The 18,538-nt window shown below is 48.0% G+C and overlaps 8 protein-coding genes across 8 annotated transcripts; 6 read left to right on the top strand and 2 right to left on the bottom strand.

Annotated features, from left to right (window-relative positions):
- Window positions 1–777: 777 nt before the first annotated feature.
- Window positions 778–2,775, top strand: TERG_06041 (uncharacterized protein; the record flags this gene model as incomplete). The annotated part of the gene is made up of 3 exons (XM_003232996.2): window positions 778–2,101; window positions 2,163–2,500; window positions 2,560–2,775. Exons 1-3 carry the CDS (start codon window positions 1,531–1,533, stop codon window positions 2,773–2,775), a joined length of 1,125 nt encoding a protein of 374 aa, XP_003233044.2. The 5' UTR covers window positions 778–1,530.
- A 1,436-nt stretch (window positions 2,776–4,211) lies between these two features.
- Window positions 4,212–4,802, top strand: TERG_06042 (uncharacterized protein; the record flags this gene model as incomplete). The annotated part of the gene is made up of 1 exon (XM_003232997.2): window positions 4,212–4,802. One exon carries the CDS (start codon window positions 4,212–4,214, stop codon window positions 4,800–4,802), a length of 591 nt encoding a protein of 196 aa, XP_003233045.2.
- Window positions 4,803–9,879: 5,077 nt separating this feature from the next.
- TERG_08887 (adenine phosphoribosyltransferase) lies at window positions 9,880–10,647 on the top strand (the record flags this gene model as incomplete). The annotated part of the gene is made up of 2 exons (XM_003232999.1): window positions 9,880–10,393; window positions 10,496–10,647. The coding sequence occupies 2 exons, from the start codon at window positions 9,880–9,882 to the stop codon at window positions 10,645–10,647; spliced, it is 666 nt and encodes a 221-aa protein (XP_003233047.1).
- Window positions 10,648–11,521: 874 nt separating this feature from the next.
- Window positions 11,522–11,954, top strand: TERG_06044 (uncharacterized protein; the record flags this gene model as incomplete). The annotated part of the gene is made up of 2 exons (XM_003233000.1): window positions 11,522–11,785; window positions 11,814–11,954. 2 exons carry the CDS (start codon window positions 11,522–11,524, stop codon window positions 11,952–11,954), a joined length of 405 nt encoding a protein of 134 aa, XP_003233048.1.
- A 598-nt stretch (window positions 11,955–12,552) lies between these two features.
- Window positions 12,553–13,462, bottom strand: TERG_06045 (uncharacterized protein; the record flags this gene model as incomplete). The annotated part of the gene is made up of 2 exons (XM_003233001.1): window positions 12,553–12,827; window positions 12,898–13,462. The coding sequence occupies 2 exons, from the start codon at window positions 13,460–13,462 to the stop codon at window positions 12,553–12,555; spliced, it is 840 nt and encodes a 279-aa protein (XP_003233049.1).
- A 545-nt stretch (window positions 13,463–14,007) lies between these two features.
- On the top strand, window positions 14,008–15,774 carry TERG_06046 (uncharacterized protein; the record flags this gene model as incomplete). Its single annotated transcript, XM_003233002.1, has 2 exons — window positions 14,008–14,157; window positions 14,374–15,774. The coding sequence occupies 2 exons, from the start codon at window positions 14,008–14,010 to the stop codon at window positions 15,772–15,774; spliced, it is 1,551 nt and encodes a 516-aa protein (XP_003233050.1).
- Window positions 15,775–16,164: 390 nt separating this feature from the next.
- TERG_06047 (uncharacterized protein) lies at window positions 16,165–16,936 on the bottom strand (the record flags this gene model as incomplete). The annotated part of the gene is made up of 3 exons (XM_003233003.1): window positions 16,165–16,377; window positions 16,464–16,750; window positions 16,816–16,936. 3 exons carry the CDS (start codon window positions 16,934–16,936, stop codon window positions 16,165–16,167), a joined length of 621 nt encoding a protein of 206 aa, XP_003233051.1.
- An 849-nt stretch (window positions 16,937–17,785) lies between these two features.
- TERG_06048 (uncharacterized protein) lies at window positions 17,786–18,118 on the top strand (the record flags this gene model as incomplete). The annotated part of the gene is made up of 1 exon (XM_003233004.2): window positions 17,786–18,118. The coding sequence occupies one exon, from the start codon at window positions 17,786–17,788 to the stop codon at window positions 18,116–18,118; it is 333 nt and encodes a 110-aa protein (XP_003233052.1).
- Window positions 18,119–18,538: the final 420 nt, after the last annotated feature.

Below are 18,538 nucleotides of genomic sequence, written 5' to 3' on the forward strand. Positions count from 1 at the left end.
GACTGGAAAGTTGCTATACAAGCTCCCTGGTCACAAGGGAACCGTGAACGATGTTCGATTCACGCCAGCTGGTGAACCCATTAGTAAGTTCAAATTTGTGAAAGGGGTTGCCCAGAGGGATGTTCACTAACTCTCTGCTGTAGTTGTGTCTGGCTCATCTGATCGAACAGTTATGCTGGGTGAGCTCGGGAAATAATACCTTCCTGTTTATCTCCGTATTTCACGCCTGGCTGGCACCTTTGAGGAGGCCTTAAGTCCTTCGACTGGATTAAGATTATTCAGTAATTCCATTGCACTCCATCTCACCTGAACCGCGTCATACCTATACCTGTCTACGAGGAACCCAGCTACCTTAGCATCTAAATGGTAAAGAGGACGCAAACGAAAATCATTCGAGAAGCCATCCTTTCAGCATCTACTACCAGAGTAGTTGCCTTTATCACAGCCCTATACTTCCTTTCGGATTCGAGTTCTGTTTCTTGTACCTATGCTTGCATGGGACAAACCCACTAGAAGATTCAGCTGTATATACTACAGAAACATGGCATGTTGAGGCACAACTACAGCTACAGAGATGACAGTGCTGTCTAACCCAGTCTTTCCAGTGAACCTCATTTTCCCAATGTATCAAGCTTGGTTTTGTTGCCGTATTTATGTTTGCTTTTTCAACAGAAGGTGCCAAGGTTGCGGCCAACCCGAAACCTAGCGCGCTCCTAATCCTCACAAACAGGGATTCTCCTGCTTCAGAATCTTCCTCGCATCGCAGCCTCACTGGCCAGCAGGCGTCCGTAGCAGAGTCCAATCATGCATGGCTCAGCCCGGGGGAGGGTTGTAGTCCGTCTCCTTTGCCATACTCGCCCTCTCAGTCGCTATGGGCGACTTCATACTTTCCCTCACATGGCAAACTGCGCTTCCTGGATGGATAGCAACCATGCTTGCTTTTTCTCGGCTGGTTCTGACATTGGAAGACAATCTTGGTCAGTAATTTTTCTCATCCAGTCAGTTTTGGCAGTGGCAGAGTGCCCTGATCTGTGCTCCGTAGAAATATATATATCTTGAAGAGATATAGCTATCCTCTCTTCCTTCTTGCTTCCCTTCGTTTTCGTTTCTTGATTCCGAGCAGTCTAGATGATTGCTGGTAGTTATTGTTTTCTGCCTGGAACGTTGTCAGACATCTTGAAGATGCCATCTCCTTCGTTTTAGAAAGATGGACGTGCGGTCTACCCCGACATACGCGCTTTCAAAGCTTGGAATAGGTGTATGTGCCCCTGGACGAGATATCTTTGTTAACGGCCGCTGCGAACAATATACCCGCCATTACCCACTTCTTTGTACACTCGGTATTTCTGGAGCCTTGGGGTAACTCACTAGGCAAACGAATCCCGGAATCTGTCATATAATATCAACAACTTGGACTACACGCGTTTAGCTGTGGTGTTCACTTTTGCTGAAGGAGGAGATTATCAAGTCGCGGCTAGATGCCAACAAAGACAAACTAGGGCAAGCAAGTTGATACCACAAGACATCGATATGCAAACCATGGCGACCGAAGATAACGCTGTCAGTGGACTAACCATGGCGGACCGGGTTCAAAAAGTCCGCTCTCGCCTTTCCGCTCTTTTTGCTGGAGGTTCTCCTCCTGGCTCCTGCGGCATGGAGAATTCCCGTAAACCCTCACGACTATCTCCAGCGGAGATACGCATGTATGCGCCCGGATCAGGTGGAAGTGTACGCGGTGAACGAAACATCTCGTCAGGAAGAAGGTCTATTTCGTCGACTGGCTCCGTGATAGACAACAACGCGCCGCCAAATGATAATATACTACCATTCTCACCCCCCAGTACAGAATCAGGTGGCCATATGACAAGCTCACGGGCACAACAGAGAGTCGAGAACCATATTCATAGCGGGGGTGTATTACTCAATTGGATCCAGCGTTCAGTTGAGGCTCACCCTCACCAACCAAAACACAAGCCAAGTCGCGACAAATTGGCGGGATGGCTGCTCTGCACGCGGCCGCGGGTGAAAGCCAGATCAACAAGGAGGAAACTTATAGATTGCGCCATTTCAGGGATCCTTCTAGCCAGTGTGCTAACAACATGTTTGTCACCATCCACTCCCTGCTTTCCTGTGCTCGATTCACATACTAACTATATACTTAGATCTTGTCCTTGCCGTCACTTCTTCAGGAAAGAAGTTTGAATTTCACATCATTCTAATTATTGCCTTGATGGCTTGTACAGTATATTTCTGCCATTCGCTCATCCGATTGCTGATGACGGCGAAACGACGCCAGGTGCGCCGGCGACAGGTGCATTATGACCAACTTACCCGGGGCCCTGATATGGTTGAGAGCTTCACCCATATTGATCGACCTATCCCAGTCATATTTGCAACTGATTTGGAGATGGGCCTCGGAACCGAGGCTGTGGAGGGCGAAAACAAACCTGGCCAAATCTCCATTCCACCTCCAGCATATGGCCTTTGGAGGGGCAGTGTGGTAAGCCTGGACTTGGATAGTTACATTATACAGACAAGGAATGATAACGTAGTTATTAGAAGATGGACCCAAGCCGGCTTTACTGGCAACGTATTGACCCGCAGAAACCCAATCGTTGCCACTCTCAGAGTATGAGCGAGCCCCGACCGCCAAGCACAAACCGGCCTCCTAGCTATATCTCGGACGAGGGGGGCCAGCCGTCCATTGTTGTCAATCTCCAACCCCAATTACAGAGTACTTTCACAAGCTCAACTACAGTGCCAACCGAGCAATAAACAAAACGCCACTGCGGCTCAGTACCCAATCAATGTTCCGTCCTAGTCATGACTATAAATAACCATTAGCTTCTTTTGAGGATTCTGATTTTGATGTGCTCGTTTTAACTATTTGTGTTGCTAGCGGCCTTTGCTGGGGTTTCTCCCGTAGTTAATAACTAACTACAAGGAAAACTCGAGAATACGACTTTACGGCCTAATTTCAAGTCTTCCAATTAACGTCCGATTCCAATGACAACAAGTATCATATAATGGCCGATGCACATGTTCAAATTCAAAATCAAAACAAGTTACCCGCGTAGTTGACTAGTTAGTTACGGAGGTCTCCACCATAAGTCTTCAACACCCCCCTTGTATTTTTGGCTGTAATTGCTGTACAAGTGTCTTAGGTTCAACAGATTATTGACCAATTATACTAGAGACTATTAGCGACTGGTGGAAAAAGGGGCCAGTGATATAAAATATTGAGGCACCTAGAGACAAAGCAGGATTAGCTGGTTTGTAAAGCCACTGTATATAAAACACTAGTATTTTAGGGGGGTGTTGAAGACTTATGGTGGAGACCTCCGTACTCCGTGCCTAAAGTAACTGGTACATGCGGCCTTGGCTCCGCTGATGTAAACCCGACCAACGTGCACATCTGTCCACATGCCGAATTTAAGTAATTGATTGAAGGGACTAAATAAATTATTCCAACACACATTGAACTGGCATAAACGCAGCTCTACCCTCGATACGGCTTCTGGTCGGGTTTGAGAACTCACAGAGGCAATCAATCCTAATGACATTGCGGCTACCAATTTCCTCTTGGTGATGCGCTCGACAGACCGACGCTCCCATATGTCCATTCATCTCCCATCTTCATGGCTGGGCTACTTGCTTGCCATATCGCTATGGCTTACCTGCACACTGGGCATGCTGGAAAGCCAGATTAAAGAGCTTCGGTGGGTTTCTATCCCTTTCATATGACAGTAACGACATGCAGCTCGACCACTCACAACTACATATTCCAGAAAAGAAACGGAACATATGTTTTTTCACGGGTTTGAGAATTACATGAAATATGCCTTCCCTGAAGACGAACTACGACCGGTGTCCTGCCAGCCGTTGACACGGGATCGGAAGAACCCAGCGCATATTGAGCTCAATGACGTCCTAGGGAATTATTCCTTAACGCTTGTCGACAGCTTATCAACCCTCGCGATCTTATCGTATCCAAACTCGACAGATCTGAACGGCCGCAAGGCGTGGAGATATTTTCAGAATGGAGTGAGAGATTTAGTGGAATTATACGGAGATGGGTCGGATGGTCCTAATGGAATTGGGTCCCGAAGCAAAGGATTTGAGGTTGACAGCAAGGTGCAGGTATTTGAAAGTGTGATTCGAGGTCTAGGTGAGCAAATGATATAACGCTTCATCGGGACTCGAGATGAAATATGAAATGGCTGATACATTTTAAACTGTTGATAGGCGGGCTCCTCAGCGCCCATCTCTTTGCTGTGGGTGAGCTCCCAATACGTGGCTATGAGCCTCCCCTGGAGGAGAAGGAGTTTGCGAAACTGTGGAATAAACCCCTGGGTAGTGAGGGTGGAATTGAATGGGAGAATGGGTTCGTGTATGATGGACAGTTGCTTAGACTTGCCAGAGATCTAGGAACTCGCCTCCTTCCTGCCTTCTATACTCCCACCGGAATTCCGTATCCTCGGGTCAACCTACGCAATGGGGTCCCTTTTCATCCTAACTCCCCGCTGAACTCTAGAATATGGACTGGATACGACACCAATGAAGACTATGATGAAGATGCTCCTGTTGAAATAACAGAAAACTGCAGCGCTGGCGCTGGAAGCCTGGTTTTGGAGTTCGCTGTACTCAGCCGATTGACGGGTGATGGCAGATATGAAGAATTCGCTAAACGGGCATTTTGGAGCGTATGGGATAGAAGGAGTGAGCTGGGGCTCATTGGAGCAGGAATTAATGCTGAGACTGGAGAATGGACTCAAACTTATACCGGGGTGAGCTTCCCTTAATCGAAGTGTTAGCTGTTTTTATTACGACTAACTTACACTATTGATATATGAAGATCGGGGCAGGCATGGACAGCTTTTTTGAATATGCATTGAAATCCCATATACTGTTGTCAGAAGGCTATCCGCCGGAATTCAACGCTTCTGGACCGTTCCATGAATACGATAGCTACTTCTTGCCACTACCACATCGGGCCCACTCACCGGATAGCTTTCTCAAAGTCTGGGAGGAATCGTTCGAAGCGATAAAAACCAACCTATACCGAGGCTCAAGCTACCAATATCCTCACTACATACAAGGCGACATTACCACTGGGGCCACCCGCGCGCTTTGGATGGATAGCTTGAGTGCGTACTTCCCCGGACTTCTCACTCTAGCAGGTAACGTTGAAGAAGCTGCTGAGACTCACCTTCTTAATACTGCACTCTGGACTCGTTTCTCGGCCCTTCCGGAGCGTTGGAATGTTGCAACGGGAGACATAGAGGGCGGGCTCGAGTGGTGGGGCGGCCGTCCTGAATTTATTGAATCCACGTATTATCTGTATAGGGCAACCGAAGACCCCTGGTATCTTTATGTAGGTGAGATGGTTCTGCGTGATATCAAAAGGCGATGCTGGACCAAATGCGGCTGGGCCGGTCTCCAGAATGTCAGAAGAGGAGATCAGAGTGATAGGATGGAAAGTTTCTTTCTCGGGGAGACGTCCAAATACTTGTACCTCCTTTTCGAGCCATCTCATCCTTTGAATAAGATCGACTCGCCATACGTCTACAGTACGGAAGGACATCCGCTTGTACTTCCAGCAAAGGCGAAGCAGACTACTCCGCCTCGTCTCCAACGGGAGTGGAAGCAACATAAGATTGCATCAGTTGGCACTTGTGGGCCGCCAGCAATGCGGAACCCCTTTGGTGTATCTTCCACCGCTGCCCGGCCGGATATTTTCCATGCAGCAAGCTTGGCGCGTCTACGTCTAACTCCTCCAAAAACACAACCTGAGTCTCCCATCGTTGAGTTTTCAGTTGATGGTCCTAGTGTTACACTTTCTGACTTGGGTTCTCCATCGAATTATACATATTTCCCTTGGACTCTTCCTCCCTCATTGGTACCTGGAGATGCTGTCAGTTCGCCGATGGCTGTGCGGCCGACTTTGGATCTGACGTTTCCTCCTCTTTCCAGTACGATTCAAGGGCCTCCAAGCTTAGAACGTGTTGAAGGTGGGATTCTAATTAAATCCTTTGGAGGTCTACGGCTAGGTATGATTCAAGATGCTCCTCTGTATTCAGGCAATACCATTTCCTCCAAGGAAGGGTTCCGTATACAAGTGGTTAGCAATATCCCCCTAGGCAAGAACGAGAAGGTTTTCGTTTCCCGCGAGACTACGAGTGCCTTGAGTCCAACCGATCCCAATTTTACACAAACCCCTGACACTATCATGATGGACATAATCATTGATGTAAAGCCAGACATCGTCTACCGGAACAACTCTTCCTCATCCGCCGCGTCTCTTACTGACCAAGGCACAGTTGTCAGTGGTGGCCCCGTTCTTGACTCCTCTACAGCAAAGGCAGATGACCATGCAGGTAAACCTGAGAGTCACAAATCAGCTCTCTCTTCGCTCCTTAGTCACGTAACAGCCCTTATACGTGATGAGCTCCAGCATCTCCCATCGGTAACACCGCCAATATTCCGTCGTCCAATAGCCCGGTTTTCAATACCCGCCATTTCCTCCACTGGGATAGGCTCAGCTCCATTACCAGACGAGGAAGATGCAACATTCACGCCTCCGTCACCCGGTTCCAAACACGCAATGACCCGCCTTTCTTGGTCCAGTATCTACCTTGCGGGCCACCTGTGTGATAAATGCCTTCCGCCGTCTATCCCCCGGACACACCAGATAATAGTAGTGAAGCGAGGAGGTTGTACGTTTTCTGACAAGCTGAGAAATATACCTTCCTTCCGGCCCTCTCGTTCTTCTCTGCAACTCGTCGTTGTTGTCTCATACCCCCAGCCCGGAGAAAAGCGACGCCAGTCTGCAGCAGACGAGGAGTCATCCTTGATTCGACCATTGCTAGATGAAATGCAGACTGTGGTCGGGGGCTTCCCTCGACCTCGTCCGATAAGCATGGTGATGGTCGGGGGCGGAGAAAAAACGTATGAATACTTCAGCCATGCGTTGGGAGTAGGGGTCCGACGGAGATATGAGATCCTGTCGCAGGGCATACCTATCAGCAATCTAATTGTCATATAGAGTATAATTACGGTGTCTTTGGGCGGTAGTGCACAGCTTTACATTCTTATTTATCCCTTTAGACACCCTGGGTTGTTGGTATTTGGTGATGGTGTCTATCTCCTTATTTTATTTTTTATTTTTTACTTTTCCAAACCCCTTTTTTGTGCCTGATATCCCTACGTTTGATATATATGTTTGAACTATAGGCTTACCAACGAAAAACCTGAAGATAGAATGACTAGTGAATTATTAGAGCTTCGCGAGGTTAAGTGGCCCTACGAGCCGTTCATAAGTTACACTGTCGCGATGACACAAGCATTTTACGCACAGCGGATGTTATGTTCCTTGCGTCGCCTAAAATTGGTGCTTTGTACCATCCGGAGGTAACTACAGCTGCCCATTTTTCCTAACAAACATGCATCCATAGTATCTATCTATACGGTGCTGTCCCAATGTTACACCTAAAAAAAAAAGGTTCACTTAAAGAAGCAAGAAGGAAACTGACTTCGTATTTGACTGGCGCTGCTCCTCCTTACCTTGACTCGATAGTTTCCAATTACTTGTTCGCTTGTCTGTCCAGCAGTTAATTGGTTGGACTAGTCGTCAGTTCACTTCTGATCGAAAAGATTAATTGACCAGCCCCGGGGAAGCCTTCTTGCTTGGAGGCCAGTAACGCGACAAGTGGTTAGGTAATTGATTGTTTTGATGAATGATAATATCCGCTCTTGCCAGGCTCCGGATTGCAAGTAACTAGCGTATTCTAGACAAAATCTACCATATTGATACCCCTGGTGCTATACACGGTTTTGCACGATGCAAACACTTTTTCTAGAGGTATTACCCTAATCGCCGGGAGAGTATTTATCCCACAGAGTCCAGCTAGTACTATCGAAGACACCGTCCTCACGTCGACTCTATAGAGGGCAAATACCACCATCAAAGCCCCTCCTATCCTCATATCGACCCCACGACAGCCAGATCGTCAAAAAGAGAACAATTCCCTGTATAAACAAAGTCTATCATATACTATGATAGAGAAAGATCTTGAGCATGAGTATTAACAATCCCTAGCAATAATTTTCCGCAAGTGATGACTTCTCTAAGCAACGACCCCTATGACCAACGACCTCTCTAAGCAAAGTCGAATTGAGAGATACTTAAATAACTCTACCTGTTCTGTGACCTTGTACCATTAGCCTTGTATTACGAAAAATTCAACCCGTTTCAAGCGATTGAAATGCCTTGACTCTAACTGATATCAGGCATTCGACATCGCCTAATTGCTGAGATGCCACCCTTTTATCCTGCCCTAACCATACAGGGGAAAACTCCTGTATACACACCCTGTTTTATACCAGTATCCTCAAGCCATAAGTTATTTCTTTAAACACTACTCTTCTCTCTCTCTCTCTCTCTCTCTCTTTAGTCTCCTATTCAAACACCCTCCTATTAAGTGCTACAAAGGGGTGGCGTGGTCCTGGACGGAGGATGTGTCACTAGTTCAGGGTATATGCCTGCGCCAAGACGTCAGGAGTTCACTTCTTCCAACGCTTCCAGAGGGAGGGGGGGGGACCCGCGATCAGAATGCTGAGGACGGTTGACGGGGATTCCATGTGGACGTTGCATCGGGACAAACGCTGTGAGACACGCCAGAACTCTTCTGGGAGAAATATGGTGTGACACACGGTATGACCAAGCTTTTATTTATTATTTTGTTTGTTTGTTGTGGTGTCGTTATTTTTACTTTATTATTTTATTATGAATTTATATTATTTCCCCTGATACTTTGACAGACGGGCCTAGACGGCCTTCCGATGGATGAAGACGGATATGTTGTGTTTGCGAGTTCGTGTGTCCTGGAGAAAGCGAGCCGGCCACGGCTGGCTGAACTGCCTGCCTGCCCACGCCGTAGATCTTGAAGAGGATGGGAGAAAAAGGGGGGAGGGATCAAGGTCCTCCATCTTATATCCACACCCAAGGAAGTTCTCCGTGTATCAATCAGTCATCGTCGTTCAGGCAGCGCGCAGCTCCATCCGCCGTAACTTATTTCCTTGACAATACGGAAACCAAAGGATAACGCTGAGAGGTCGATCAAAGGCGGGAGAAGTCCTTGGAGCCCTTCGATCCCGGGATGCGTCCAGGTTGTGTGTTTCTTCCCGCTTCACCGACCTTTTAAGTCGCACCGGCATGGGCGGAGGGCGAGGGCGAGAAGCGCATGTTCGACTTCGGCTTCTCCCGTCGACGGCCCTGCTGTTGCCTGGCTGCCGTGCGCCCTCCGCCCGCTGGATGGGCCTGTCTGGTCGAGTCGAGGTGCTGGCGAGCGCGCAGAGGAGGATAACCGCAGCGCCTGTGTGCTGTGATGTATTGCATGCTGCTGTTGCGCTGTCGTACCCGCACCTAGTTAGCTAACTAGTATTAACTGCTTGGTTGCTTCGCTTTCCGCTAGGGCTGGACCTTGGAGCTTGCAGGGGGAACAGGAGAGGATCCAGGCGGCCGCTGTATTTATCATCGGGAGTTTTTCTTCTCTGTCGTTGGTCGGGCTGCTCGAACTAGCCACGGCGTCCCGTCAGGAGAGATTTTCAGCTCGCTCGCCTAGTTACTTAGGCGTTGACTATTTAGCAGGGCGGCCTTTGCCTTTGCTCCCCTCCATCCCACCTCACCTCACCTCACCTCCAACCTCACCTCACTCTGCACCCACCCACACACACACTCTCTCTCTCACTCCCTCTCTCTCTCTGTCTATATATATATATATATATATATATATATCCATCTCTCTTTAGATCTACACCTGCCGTCTGCTGCGACGCTCGACTCTCCTGCTCCCACCGTCTCCCTTCACTCCGTCTAGCATGAGCCTTCCCCCCTCCGCCGATAACCAGCAGGCTTATCGCGACAAGTCCAATGCCTCTTCCACCACCCAAGTCGCCGGGGACGCCGCCTCCTCTGCCTCCCGCGCCGCCGAACTCGCCAGTCTTAAGGTGAAGCTGCGCTCGTCTCTGCGCCAGTTCCCGGATTTCCCGTCTCCAGGTATCCTGTTCGAGGATATCTTGCCCATCTTCGCAGACCCTGCCCTCCACGAGTCGCTCATCAGGGGCCTCGAGCTGCATCTGCTCGAGACCTATGGTGCAGACCAGAAACCAGATGTCATCGTCGGTCTCGATGCTCGTGGGTTTCTCTTCGGCCCTACCTTGGCCCTGAGACTCGGGGCTGCCTTTGTCCCCGTCAGGAAGCAAGGAAAGCTGCCTGGACCGGTCATCACCCAGGAGTATCAGAAGGAGTACGGCAGTGACTTCTTCCAGATGCAGAGCGATGCCATCAAGCCGGGCCAGAAGGTCATCGTAGTCGACGACATCATTGCAACCGGTATGTTCATACACTCCCCGCCTCCTTGAGTCGAGTTTGAAAAAAAGAAAGAAATACCCCTCCATGCTAAATCTAAATGATTTTTTTTTTTTTCTTTGCCAGGCGGCTCTGCATATGCAGCAGGCTCCCTCGTACAAAAACTTGGAGGCAATCTCCTCGGTTTTGTCTTCATGCTTGAGCTCGACTTCCTCAAGGGCCGTGACAAGCTCCCTGCCCCGGTCTATACCCTCCTCGCAACTCAAGAGAGCAAATAAATTATGATACACGTGTCCAGTCGACCACTCAACGCCCAACCATGCATGCCTGCCCACTATAGACGGGCTTTATCCAAAGAAGTCAACCTCACCCTCGATTCGTCTGCTAGAACCAGACCCAAAACGCAAAGCCCAGCCAGAACTAATTCTAACGAATACACACACACACACACATCCTCGCTTCGAAAGATCTACCGTGTTCGATTTCACCTGGGATTCAATTTTATACCATGCTATGCTTTACACAGATTAGTGCTCGATGTGACTCTGCAGCCTATTTGTTTGGGGCCCCTGAGCAGCAGATGGCATGGGCATACTAGACCAAGACCCTCTTCCGCCCCTTTCTTTTATATCCCAACAAAAAAGAACTTTAAGTTACATCCCATGTTTCCCCCCTTGCTGTTATTCCCATTTGATTTTTTTTTTCTCTCTCGCTCTCTTTTTACTTGATAAAGGCAAAAATATCCTTCTATGACCCATAATATTATCCTTTCCCCTAGGGATTAATAATGACATGACATAAATGGCTATTGTTGCGGCGGTCGGAGTTAGTTCATTAGGCCTGAAAGGTATCCTCGAAACACAAAACAGCCAACTAAGTGGTGCAATTAGTAGCCAACAGACAATTTCAATAAAGACAGCGTCTAGCTACAATGTGTTTTTCCTTCCAATAGACTTGTCAACGTTTCAGGCGTCTGGATTAATGGAGGCAGTATAAGTTAGTTACCTAGTTGACTAATAATAAATAGCAACCCAGGCAACTGCCACAATTCAGTAACCTCGCTTCTCTCGACCATCGTCTCCAGCCAACCTAAGCGAACCTCGAAAAAGCCAATAATTAAGAGCAGCCAGAAACAGCGGCTGAAGTGACAACATGGATTCCCAACAGCCGCCCGCTGAGACCACAAGCCTGCCGCGAATATTCCTTCTCTCGCTTGAATCAGAAGCCTTCTTCGATGAAATGTACAAGGACCTTATCGACAGCCTCCTTTCGAAAGCGAAGGTCCAGCGAGCAACGAAACTAGACCCGGCTCTAAGATATCTCTCGGAATATACGCCTGACGCGATATTCGCTACTGATGCTGCTCTCCTGAAAACAAAGTATGCCACAGTTCTCGAAAAAGTAATCTCAGAAATCGTACAGCTAGAAAGCTCTACATCTCAAGAATGTTCCGCCTGAAAGCAGACTCTATGCGGCAGATGAAGAGTCAACGATAGAATCCCATGTCTTCTACCCGGAACCTATACACGATCTCACTCAAGCCGCCATCGTGTTTGCAGCCAAATTGGGTATATCGGAGACTTGAATGGGGAAAATGGATCCCACGCTGCTATTCTGGCTATGTGCAAGCTGCAGTTGGTTGGCATGTTTGATCTACTCCTGTGCGATGCCCACTGATACTGAGACTGTGTTGCCTGGCTATTCCCAAATTTCTTTATTAGTTGGCAGTGTCTTGACGATGTTTAATCATGTCAAGGTGTTTGAATCCGGTTCCAGGATGCTTCCCGTGTATATCGAATATGCGGCGATCCGGCGGCAGTTTATTGCAAGTTTAGATTTAAAAAATGAGCGACGTCCTATACATTTGCATGATGATAAGATATCCATCAGTAATTTTGGGCCTTCAGAGGCCATCAAGAGCCCCAGTCTTCTAGAAATTATGTTTGCGTCGAGTGGTTGAATATTCAGTAAGTATAGTATCTCTGGCAAAGATGGAGTGGTCACAGAGGCCCATTTCAAGTAATAGCCATAGCCATCTTTATTCACACCAGCAATGAACCATGTACTAGTAACTATGATTAGGCAAGGGGTCCGAGGAGACAGCAGATAATGTTGCATTCAATGACCCTCTACAACCACGGCAGCAAAGTCATGTTTTGGGTTCGACAAAAGTGGAAGCGCTATTACTTATCATCCGTGCCTTTGACCTCTCCAGCTATACCACCTTCTTCATCAACACTTTCTTCCAGACTCTCAAACTTTAAACCAACAGGATTATTCTCGATGCGCGATGGGAACTCATCAGCACCAAGAGTGGTAGAGTGTGCCCATGGCTTGAGGGAGATTTCCTTGCGAATTGTAGCAGCAAAACAATTGTTCCACTGCATGCGTGGGTAATGCTTAATAACATCCTTTACTGTTTCCGGTGAAAGCAACTGTTCATGCCCTCCGATATTGTCTTTTTCGGTGTTAGCAAATATCAGCATTGGGGTTTTGACGGAATAGATGCTGAAAAAGTGTAGACAAACCAAAGATAGTGGCGAGCTGGATCAATTGCCCCAAAGCGGTGATCTTTCCGGTATCACGTATGTCCTGGTGCCGCATAATAGCTTCAACAACGCTTTCAGCAAGCGCATTTGACGCGGTGACTCTCTTTTCAGGATCAATGATGGTGGAAGCATGCTCATTAATAGGATATTGAAGCAAGTCCATGGCAATAAAACCGCCATAAAGTTCAAAACTCATACGAGAAGCTCGAAGGTGATTCTCTGTAGTTCCAATGTCGTGTAGCATGCAAGTAATAAAGTAAGTTTCGTCAGTGAATGCCCAGGTTGGGAACGCATAACGCTTCATGGCAATTCCGAGGTGATATACTCTCATACAGTGGTGGAATGTGGGAGTAGGAAGATGGACCCTAGCATACCCCTGTATTCGTCCTGCTAGGATTGTCTGGGGAATCGGGGTTTCTGAGACTGGTATAACCGGAGGTGGATGCATATCTCGAAGCCCAATCCGGTCGAAGAGCTTCTCCGCAGATGCCTCGACAGCAGTGAAGCCGAATATATCAGCTGGGCCTCCGGGAATTGGTGGCATGGTGCCGGTATTGGTACCTAATGGTAACTTCGAGCCAGATTTGACAAAGGTATTAATTAAGTAGCTAATGGGTGTGATAAATGCATTCGAAGTCAACAGCCCGTCAGGAAGCACTATTTCTGGGAGTATGGCAGCAGTTTATATTGAGCCAGCCTTCCATAGCCATGTTTATGTGTTTATATGCCCGCCGCATTGCTCTCCGCTCCTTACATTCCGTCATAATTGCTGCGAAGTTGGTAATGACGTTGAACAAGAAAGCGACGGCTGAGTAATATCGAGTTACTCGCCTGATTAGTTAATTAATTAATCATCATTATATAATCATTGGGCAACGAAGTTAATCTTACGTAATACTTGAAAAATCACATGACTAGTCACGAGTCCTCCCAACGAGCTAGCAGAAAACTATTTCAACCTCGAGATTTTCTTTCTGTTTCCTTTTCTTCATTCCTTTTCTCCAGCGCGAGCGTCTTCCTTGTTGGTCTTCTTCATGGAAGAAGACTCTGTAAGAAAGGTGCGGTCGATAAGTCTTATCACCTGAAAGGATGACTCCTCCAGCAGCGACTGAGGCTGTTGGACAAAATGACGAGCTGAAGATTCTGGCGAGAGGATTTGTTGCACTCCTGGAGATTGCACGAAAGTTGACTCGGCAGGAGCAAGTACTTCAGAGCCGGCTTCAGTATGCTTTTGATGAGGTATGCACACCGTTCTATTACTGTACTGCTCTACTTCTCTCTTCCCCCCTCCCCCTCTCCTTTCAACGCCAAACGATGAGAAAAATCCGATTAGCTCTAGATCAAGAGCTGCTCACGCAGCTATGAACGATTATCATGTATTATCTGATGGCTTCATATACTAGTGTTGATATGTCTTTATTGTTTTGAACATCCTAGCTAACTTGCTTTGAACAGTATCAAAAGCTTGCAAATACGCTCCCCGAAGGCTCAGATAATAAACTAGATACAATCATAGGCTCTAATCATCTGCCCAGTCTTGATGAGACTGCCACTGACAATATCGAATGGGTCACCAGCATGGAGAAGATAGGCTATATATCTTCTACAGAAACAAAGAACATCACTGAGAGCTTAGACATCTCTACGGCTGCCTTACGCAAGCTTAAAAATACACAAGACTCCAGTACTTTGCGAACTTGCCCCTTTGACCATGGAAAACGTAGAACTTCGATGGAACATGATTTCACGACAAATGGCATCAAGGGTGCACTTGGTTGCCCTTTCAAAAAATCCAACTCATCGGCCGATGCAGGAGAAGAAACAAATATAAATGGTGAACGCTGTCAGAATGACGACGGAGACCCCATTAAGCTGGAGAAGATTGGAGAAGGTGCGCCTTCAACAGTACACTCCTCGTCGGCACGCTGCCCTATCCGGTACCTGGGGGATCATTCCCCTGAGGAATTGGCAGAATACTTTCTGAACCACAAGCATGAGATTCCAAGAAGTCACTCAGTTTGTATTCGCCGGTACCAGAATAATCCCCAGACAAGCCGGAAAATTGATGCCAAATATGGCAATGTGATAAATATGGTGAAAGGGCTAGGCGAATACCATCAGCCATACCTCTCAACTCCCCATGAAATAGACGAAACCGGGCAGGGAGATACGGGGCCTGTTGCCCAGCCTAGCTCAGTCGAACGGGTTGAAAAATGGGCAGAAGATGTGAGCAATAAGTCACCGCCGGCGGATTCAACGTCTCCTGAGGAAATTGAAACTGCTGCACCTGTTCCGGACGAACACCAGGGCCTCACAAATGGCGATGATGACCGACAGGGCCACTTCGAACGCCCTCTACGCGATGTACGTGTAGGGGAATCGCCGAGTCGCCCCTGGGGTATTCATGTGCCTCCTGAACAGCCCGCCGCAGATCATACCTTTACCCACCCACCCGAGTCACACTATGAGAAGCCAGAAGGGGTAGATGAAGATCCAACAATGCTTTTGCCTTCTCAAGGCCGCCTAAGCCCGCTTGGACAGGCGTCAACGTTCGGGAATGATGCTGAAGCAGAGGCTGAAGCCAATGCCACTCTCGATGCGGCTGTGGACGAAGACGAACAACCTGGCCCTGAAATTGACGAAGCAAGCAGCCACCATATTCACTCGCATCATCAAATGCTGCACACAAATACCCAAACGAATACATACTCCGTCCCGCGATCAAATCTTTCCCCGGAGGCACCTATTACCCATATACCCAACCCACAGCCGAGAATGGTGTTTAACGGGCCGGTATTTTTTGGATATACTGCCGAAGCAGCAGCCATGCTGCTGGAGAAGATGGGCAGTAAATAGACAACCTGAATCCGAACTGACTTGTTGATTTTTCGATGTTTCCTCTCCTTGTTAGTGAAAGACAGCATTTGAACATCTGTGATCTAGCCATGCCCCGCACTAAATTTATCACGTATCGTTATTATCAGCGTTTTATTTCATGATCCTTGACTTCATGTACTACAAGAAATTTTGCTGTTGTTGCTGTTTTATATACCCAACTTAGCGAGTCTGCATGATAGTGTGTTTTATATATTGCATATCGGATCCTTGGCTTATTAACTAGAAGAAAAGATGGCTGAATAGAAGGTCGTTTACCGAATTACAAGTGCAAGAGGGCACATGACATTCCCGTGGTTAGAGCTGATTGACCAGGCGCCAATACTAACATCCACGCAGAGAATGATCTATTCAAATGAGCAAGCTGGCAACAGCAAAGGCAAGCAAGGCAGTAGCTCCCATGCTAGCAGCGCCTGCGCTGGAAAGGGCACCCCCACTGGATGGCATTCCCTCTCCAGAAGTGGGAACTGAAGTGATAGCCACGCCGCCAACCCCGGTAGAGTTGACGCACATACCCTGAGCGAGGAGGTTTTTAGGTGAACTGGAGAAGGTGATATCCATGCACTATATACCCGTATCATGTTAGCGAATGTATTTCTTCAGGGTCTGCCTGTCTCCCTGCCTACGTCAGGGCAAATATATGCACATACGTTGTACAGCGCCGCACCACCCGCTGACGCCTGGACAATTTGCAGGCTTGCGTTTGTGCCGTCTCTGATACCTAGGCCTGCTGGAATGGAGATCTTCGGGAAACAAAAGGTGCCGTTGCCAGTCTGGTTGAAGCCAGGGACGATTGTGTTGTTGAAGATGATGGAGTCATCATCTCCCAAGCCAAGGTTGACATAGGTCAGAGCCCAATGGTGAGTAGGCTTGAAGAGGATAGCACCACCGTCAACAGGCCACTGCGTACGATTCGTGGTGACATTGACGCCGCCGCCTAGAGCCATGGTCAGCCGTGGGGCGAGAGCCTACTGATTGTTGCGTCGATGCTATGCGACTCACATGGACGAGTATACTGTGTTTTGAATGAGTTCCCTCGCCAGTAAGGGTATTCAACGCGGAAATGGGCCGAGACGATACTCATGCCAAAGGCGAGGAGGATCAAAACCTGGTTAGTGAACATGTCGATGCCGTTTCTTTCTTTCTTCCCTTTGGAATATACAAGGCGTGTTAAGTCTGTTAGAAGATGATGTAGGGAGATGGAGGCGGGGCGACAAAGAGGGCTGTCAACCCATTTTATATAGACCTGGCCGCGAAGGAAGGTAGCTTATTACGGAGTACGGTCTAGTTAAGCGAAATTTCTCAGAATATTGCCAGAGAGCGTGAAGGTATAATAACTAATGGGTAGGGACGAGTCAAAGCGAGTTACCGAGGCCGACATCTCTACTCCGTCTGATATAAAAAAGGAATAAGCGAAAACCCTCCCTTTCTCTCTCTCCAGGACCAAAAATAATCACTTTAAATGCGCTCAAACCAGCTCGAACGCGGCAAAACTTGGCAGTGTTTATCACGTGACATAATACTCCCGGCTTGGCACGTTCAGCGGGTAGTTAACTTAACTAGTTAGTAGTCTAACCCGTTTGGGGCTGTTTGACGACGTTCGCCACCCCACCGCGACGTCTGCTCCAATCCTCTCCCCAGACAGAGAGAACAACATCTAGTGGTCTACTGCGTCCAGTACGCGATCGGCGCTGGGCATACCCAGGTGGCAGCAGAGACGCCATCTGAACTTGATCTGCCATAGAGCAGCATGACACTTTCGACCGTTTCCAAAAAAAAAAAAAAAAAAAACTTCGGTACAGAATATCTTCTGGCAATTAATAAGGAATAGCTAAAAATCAGTAACTCTAGAAAAAGAGTCGCCCCGTTGGAGTTTAAAGCAGCCAAATCAAACTAGGAAATCAAGTGAAGAAAAAACAACCAAAAGGGATTTCACTAAGGACCAAGAGAAGAACAAACACGAGAGGAGGAGATGGGGAAGATGGGGAGAGGAAACAACACCGAGCTACCACATGGCTGGCTCTTGGGAATGCTGTGCAGCACATCATCTCTGCACTGCCAAAAGACCATAATCGCCAGACAGAGTCATTTATCTACAAATATAGCCCCCAAAGTCAAGCACTGTTGGCAAAACTATCTTGAAGTGATAATAACAATAGCATATTGGCTCAATACTTACACGCCCAAGAGCGGGGCTTTGGTGATTGGGATGCTGAATGAAATCGGGTGTTGGCATCCTACATTGCTACGGAGAGGCTTGGCCACCGGGATCCCAAAGTTGGCTAACAAATACCGGTCAGATTGATATTCCACTTCCTTCTCTTGAATGGTTGCACACTTACAGATTGGCCAGTCTCCAGTCTCGAAGGTCTGGAGATAGACGCTAAGATACGGTTTTCCTTTCCTGTATGAAAAGGAGATATACGCGTGCAGGTAGTTGAGGGTCTCTTGGTCCGCATGCGGGCTGTTGGTTGAATCAAAATTAGTGTTCCGTGACCTACGGTCATGACCCGGTTGGTTGACTTACTAATAGGCGCGCAGGCTGTCCTTGTACGTCTGGGCCATGTGGTTCCAGCCTCGCCTTTCGAAGAAGGTCACAAGCCCGTCAGCTATGCGACCATCATTCAGGCCGAATGTTGTGAAGTATACTTGTGGCTCAGCATGGCCTGGTCATGATGGAGCGTGTAGTTGGCATCAGGGAGCTGCTCATCCGGGGATTGTTCCC

This window comes from Trichophyton rubrum, assembly GCF_000151425.1.
Source record: "Trichophyton rubrum CBS 118892 genomic scaffold supercont2.7, whole genome shotgun sequence".
NCBI classification, from domain to species: domain Eukaryota; kingdom Fungi; phylum Ascomycota; class Eurotiomycetes; order Onygenales; family Arthrodermataceae; genus Trichophyton; species Trichophyton rubrum.